At 47.0% G+C, this 6,742-nt stretch overlaps 1 protein-coding gene across 3 annotated transcripts in view; it reads left to right on the forward strand.

Annotated features, from left to right (window-relative positions):
* SETBP1 (SET binding protein 1) overlaps positions 1-6,742 on the forward strand; it is a 362,384-nt gene that overhangs the window by 152,646 nt on the left and 202,996 nt on the right. For 2 of the 3 annotated variants that reach the window (XM_019518102.1, XM_019518104.1), the window contains exon 2: positions 5,399-5,485. The exons of the other annotated variant lie outside the window; for it this stretch is intronic. In XM_019518102.1, coding sequence (XP_019373647.1) covers positions 5,399-5,485 — 87 coding nt within the window. The remainder of the gene's footprint in view (positions 1-5,398; positions 5,486-6,742) is intronic. 3 annotated transcript variants of the gene reach the window in all.

Genomic DNA, 6,742 nt, shown 5'->3' on the forward strand with positions numbered 1-6,742 from the left:
TTGGCTGCTGTGAGAAGGGAACTGCTGATGACTCTCAGAGAAACAGTGGCAGCACCACAGGGAGAAGTGTCACAGACAGTGGGGAAGCAGAAGGACCAAGCCATGAAGAAGATGAGAGGGGAGGTTGGGGGGCCGGGGGGGATGGAAGGTTGCAACGCTTGGCTGGAAAAATTAAGAGGAGTACAAAAGATGGTTGAAAAGATAGAGTGATGAAAAGGGGTGGCGGGAGGGGGAAGGAAGCTATCAACTGGCTGCTGTGGAGGTGGGGATAGATTTATGCTCGCTGTGTGGGTTTTGTTGGTGGTGGAGTGGGGAGGGTGGGGTAACGGGGGGGCTGGGGAGGAGGAGCGCGTCGGCGATATTGAAGCATAGTGGGTTATTTTTCTCCTCCCTCCGCTTGGTGCTTGGAGGAGAAGAAAAGACAAAAAGCTGAACCGGTGCCAAGAAGGAGCTGCAGCGACTCGAAAATGGGATTCTGTGCCGCACTAATATTTTGAATCAGGACTGTTCTGGAGAGCAGCGAGACGTGCCAGGAATGAGAATGGCTCCGGACGCAGGGCTGCTCACGCTGCCGGGGTTCACCAGCCAGATTAAAGAATTTTCTCTCTTCTCCTGCTTTTCTCTTTTGCCTTTTAAATGTAATTCTCCACCTCCCTCCCTTCCCCTCCCGGAGAAAGGCAGGGATATGTAGAGATTCTGGGGAAGAGGCAAGATCCTTTTCATTAACTTTCAGCTGATTGAAATCCAGCGCCCGTCCAGGCACATTTAATTTCTCGCCCCCTCCCTCCCTGCAACTTATAGGGAACACGGCCAGAGCTTGTCTCAAATCTTGGGCTTCTTGCGGGTGAAGGTGACTGGGGTTTCTTTTTTTGTTTTTTTGGCTTTGATGTGCCATTTCCCTCCCCCTGGCTAATGGTGTCAGCCTCCTGTGCCTGCTGCAATAATACCCAGGGGTGGTGGGTGCCCATACCAGAGGAGCTGAGCTCTTCATTGGGGTCGTGGCTCATGTGTGTGTTTGTGCGTGTGTGTACGACGACGATTGTGAGTGAAGAAGCAGAAGCTGGTAACAGAGACTCGGAGGTGGGGGAGTCTATGCATGCCCACCTGCCCACAAATCTGCCAGCCTCTCTCTCTCTTTTCCTATGGAGGACGGGAAAGGCTGATTCACTGGGAGTTTTTTGCTTGTTTCTCTATTGCCACTCCTCCCCTCTCCCCCCCACCCCCTGTGTTCTCCTCCTCCTCCGGTACCCATAAGGCTACTCTCGTAGCTCTGTATCATGATGCAAGGTTACTTGTAGGACAAGCAAACCTCTGCAAGGTGCAGCGCTGCCTGCATCAGTGTTCCCCTTCACTTCTCATTTGCTAGGGGACGAGCCAACTTACAAGGCAGCATGTTCCGGTGACGCTGTTCCCGGCTGAGCCTCTGCTTCATGGGGTGGTGGTGTTTCTGCTGCACAATCCCTTTCTTTTAAAGCCTGCCTGGAAAAATGACTCCAGGATTTAACTTGCAGTAATGCATGAAGTCGGCCACTTTCCAGGAGCCGATTTCATAGATTTCATAGATTTTTAGCGTCGGAAGGGGCCTCAGTAGGTCATTCCTGGGCAGGAAAGAGTGCTGGGGTCAGGTTTGGATTTTTATTCAGGTTTTTTTTCCTCTGAATCGGTGTTCCCAGAGTGTTTCAGTTTTCCTCTTTCCATTTCTGAGGGACAAAAAGAGGAGGTTGCCAATTAGTGATTTTGTGCTGTATTTTTCGGCTTGCGAATGGCACAAGAAAGCTTGCTAGGTCTGAAAGCCGACGCTCTTAAAACAGGCCCGAGCAGAAAGATCCTCTCTGCATCTGGATCATCCTTGAATTTGGATCTGGGGCTTTAGAGATGAAGGACAAGGCGATCCTGAATTTTGGCTCTGGATCTGAATGCAGCTACGGATCTTCCTTTATTAGCTGTCAGCCATGCAGCAAACAGACAGAGGGGAAGGAAAGAGGTCTTTAGTGAGGGTGTGGAGGGGAACTTCATTACATGGCTGGGACATCAGAGCTTTCAAACTGGTTGCGGGACTCGATTTGCCCTCCTGTAGGCGCTGCACAAAACAAGTTCCTCCCATTAATTAATTTATTTATTTTAATGCCATGCATTGCACTATTCATCCAAGCGTTTTTAGGTCTTGTGGAGATTCAAGCTGGGTTTGTTATTTTTTTCTCTCTGGTTTAGGACAATGTTATTCGCTTTGTGCAAAACCTCATGGATTTAATTTTTTTCTGCTAAGGCAATTGGGTATCATTTTGTCGTGCTGCCTGGCTCCCCTTGTCATATTGTGTTTGCAAATCTGATGTGCATTTGTCCACTAACCCTTTCTTAGGGCAGGGGGGTGAATGTAAATTTCTATCCAGAGTTAATGCTAATAGGGGCTGGATAAGCGTCCATTAGGGTATTCACCAGTTTCTGGGGGGAAGTACAGCGTAGGCCAGCGGTGCTCAGCCTTTTTAGACTCAAGGCATCCCTGGATAGCCTAGAGGCACCCTTCAAAAATGCCAATTCTTAGCTTTCACTTGTTTTTTGACTTCAGAAAAATAACGGAGTCACCCCTTTTTGTCTTGCAGAGAACTCAGAAAGATCACAACAGGGCAGAGCGTTTTTAACACTGTGGATCCCTATTTGAAATCTCTGGGTTTATCATGTGAATCATGTTTGCACACCTAACAGTGCTGATATAGCGTGGCACCCATCTCAACCTGCATGGCACCCTGGTTGAGAATTACTGGCATGGACAATGACTGTTCCTTGACCCTGCCTTCATCTTCTATCAATACCCCAAATAGCTACACAGCTTCCTCAGCATGCAGTTGGCTTGAAGAGACTTTCATAGTCTTGTAGATGAAACCTTTTGTGATGGTACTTTGGCACCTCTTTACTTCTGTTTTCTCCCCTCCGTGTCTCCTGCTGGTGAGGAGCATAACATTTTTCTTGAGGGAGCTTGCAAAGGCCCAGAAAAGCATTCAGTATGTCAGGGCTAGAACCAGCCAAGCAGTTTGGATCCGTCCGTGGGCCCCAGTACCCTCCAGAACCAGCTTTTCTTATGCAACAAAAGCAGAAAATATTATTTTGTGTTTGCTTCCACAATCTGTCAGCTTTCTTTCTGGAACTGATGGACCATATTGTGGCTCAGAGCCACTGCACTCATTAGCAAGCAGTGTGGAGGCCCCTGTTTTATTCCCCAGAAGGCTTCTCTTGGGACTTGTCGGGAGCCTGACTTCGCCGCACATGCTAGTGTAGCTGCTTCCCCTTGCTCTGGGTGCTCTGTCCTCTTTATTGGAAAGCTGGAGTAGCCTTGCTCTGTCAAATGCCAGGAATTGGGAGGGGGTTCAACTACTGCATGAGGGCTCAGTGCATGGGTGGGTTTTCCTCACCCTTTCCTCCATGCACCTGAACAGAGCAAGCCCTGCTCTTATGCAATATGCACATCCTTCCTTTATCTCTCAGACTTGAACTCCAAATTCTTTTACTGGTGCATTAAACTTCCTTGCATTTCTAACTATAACAGTAATAATAAGAAGGAGAATAAATAACCATACTACTACTACTAATGGTAATAATAATACATTACACTTGTATTGCAAGGTATCCAGCTTGTAGCTGCATTGGTCTAGAGGCAAAAGCAATCAGGACTTGTGGTAGAGGTGGTATCTTTTATCGGATCAACTAGATTTTTGGAAAAAAATGTCTTTAATTGCAAGCTTTCAGGCACAAACACCCTTCTTCAGGTGTAGGAGAAAAAGCTTGTCTTGCAAGGCTCTCAATCACCCTCAAAGCATGTGTTCAAGGGTTTGGCTACATGAGATCCTTTCCAACCTATGATTCTCGATCTACAAACAGTAAAAAAAAAAAAAAAAAAAGGCTTACAATATTGCTTTAATTCAGGTGAAGTGAGTATTATGTTGCTTACTGAACAGAAAGGTAAACTGAGGCATGAGGCGGTGAAGTGATTTGCCCAAAGCTTTAATATTTCAAAATACAGATCTCCCCTCTTTCTTGGTACTTTTAAAATGCTTTCTGGTATGCAAGCGGTGCTACACTTCGGGGTAGTCATTAAGAAGGCGTGCATCCCCCTAGAGACAGTGAAAGGTTGCTCCTGTGATCACTGAGTTAGCCAGCTGAGCCATTTGGGCAACCTGTCCATAAGCAAATTTCCCCAGGAGCCTCGCAATCATGACTGTTGTGCTGCATCTGATATATTTGCTTAGCTTTGTGCATCCACTGGGCTGAATGGGGGGCGATCAGCATATTTCCCTGAGACACAATAATTAATGAAATTCATTTTGCTTCCCTCATTCCGCTCTTCTTTTTAACACTCGGTAATGAGAAACGCCGCATGTTTGGAGCTGTTGTGACGTGACCTATCTCTGGAAGGGTTAACCCAGAAGAGCCTTGGAGAGTTATCTCTCCCCCCACCATGTTCTTTTATTTTTGGACTGGTAGCCTCACATTTCTGTAATCTAAATGTGCAAATGCTCTGCAGTCACGGTCCAGTAGCTGGGTTAATCTCAGACCCCTGGAGTGGCAGATGGCTGATTTGTTGCTGATTCCAGTTATAGAGAATCGGGCCACCTATTATCTCTGCACAGGCTGCTGCTTAAAAGGATGCCTTGGGCAAAACCAGTGCAAAGCGAGGGAAAGAAAACACTCTTCTGTGATCTGTGTTACCACAGGTGAAAATGTAAAATATTTAACCCTTGCGAAAGAAGAGCTTGAAAGGTGGACAAAGGCGGAGAGGGAGGCAGAGAGCCCTCCTTTTCTGTCTAGATGGGCTGAAGCAAAGGGGAGCGGGTGGCGATGCTGAATCGCTGCCACTTATCCTTTTTTTAAATGGGTCTGCAATGTGGTAATCCTTGGCTACAGCTCCCGGCTTTAACTCTTAAACAAAACAGACTGCTTGGCATCACACAGCATCTTCGTCCTCCTCCCAAGCCCTCCACAAAGGGGTGCAGGAGGAATCGGTGATACAACTCCCTCCCCTTCCGCCGTTTGGCACCTATCAACCTTTGTGGTGGCTTAGCAGGCTGAGGGGCTAGCGAGGAAGACCCCGATGACTCTCTTTTTGCTGCAAAACGGCACGGTGGAGAACAAAATTCACGTGACCAAATGGGCTGAACAGAAGCTTACGGACACCGCCAAAAATGAAGGGCACCCAGGTGTGGCCGCATGCAAGGGGGGCAGCCGCTCTGCAAAGCAGAGGGAGGGTATAACAGTTAGCAAGACCTAGGCTGGTGCCGGACCAGTGGGAAATGGCTGAGAAAAGAGCATATGGAATAGGAAAAGGCCGGACCAAGCTATGTGCTCACATGACTGTTTTCTGACTGTTTGTTTAGACAATCAAAATACGTATATTCTCTTTGCTCAGGAAAATGCCAAGGAGCTAGAAGGCGAGTTCGAGAAGAGAAGGTTTAAATTCCCCGTACAGAATCCAGTGACTAAACCTGTCAATAAGGTAAGCATTGGGGCTTATAACTTTTTCAGGCTTAATCTATTCGGATGCATTAGATGTAAAATTCAGCACATACTGAGATTTCTCCTGTTAAACGTACGGGTTTAAAGGGATCCCAACCTAAGCGGGGACTCTTGTCAATGCATGCGACTGTGATTTGGGTTTCTCGGGAGCCATTTATTTTGGGATGATCGGTTCTATGTATATGGGAGAACAACCCACTCCATGGCACTGAGACCCAGCGGGAAGAAAGGGCCTTACATCGACTGCTTGCCTAACAAGCATGCTTTTACATCCCCCCACGCAATCTGTGTCAATGCTACTGAGAGACAAGAGTGAAATCTCCACTACCCTCCTCCACTTGAACCCCTACTTCTTCTTCACCTATATGGAGCAATCATGTTTTGATGAACATGTTGATTTCATTTATTTAAAAAAAAAAAGGTAGTGCTGCCTGTGCACCCGATCGCACAAACTTCCTTACTCCCTGGTTTCTGATGGGAACAGAATTAGAAATATCAAAATATGGAGGCGACGTTGGGCTGACGTGTTTGAAAACCTACGCAGGACAAAATGAGAGAGGCTGATCTGGGATTATGTCACCTTGGCAAAAGGTAGAATATCTTCCCATCAGGGTAAGAGGCCCAAGTCTCATCAGGTTTTCAAATATCGACGTGTGGTTAAAGTAAAGGAGATGCTCACTTTGTGCTTGTTCAAATCTGGGGTTTGGTTGAACTCTGTAGGAAAAGTTTCTGAGATTTAAATGATAGCTGAATTGAACAGATACACATTTCCCCCAGGTTTCCCCCTCTGTCTTTGATTCTGGAGAGCATCCCCATTCAGGATGACAAATAAGCACATGCTTAAATCCCATTGAGGCGCCCAGCTTGATCCTGTTACTCCTAGTTATATCAACCTTGACGTCAGTGGCACTGTGTAAGCACATGTGTATACATATTAACCTGAATATGTATTCATGCTAGTGAGTGCTAAGGTGCCCTCCCGGACGAGGGCCTCCTTTTGTTAGTGACAGCAGATCCGTTCCATGCATGCTGACGTTGTTTAAAATAATTCACTCACAGGTTCCCTTCAAAAAATTGTCCTGCCTTCCAGAAGGGAGGCTCGTGCTGGTCCCTTCGCAGTGATGATTATAATCAGACCTGTCAGCCTTCACCGTCCATGCTTATCACTTGCCTTTAGGAGGGTTTTTCCTGAAGCCCATTACCAGTATGGCTGCTTTGGGGGAAAGAACCATGGTAT

Source organism: Gavialis gangeticus, unplaced genomic scaffold (genome assembly GCF_001723915.1).
Source record: "Gavialis gangeticus isolate Ggan-Ray unplaced genomic scaffold, GavGan_comp1, whole genome shotgun sequence".
Lineage (NCBI taxonomy): Eukaryota > Metazoa > Chordata > Crocodylia > Gavialidae > Gavialis > Gavialis gangeticus.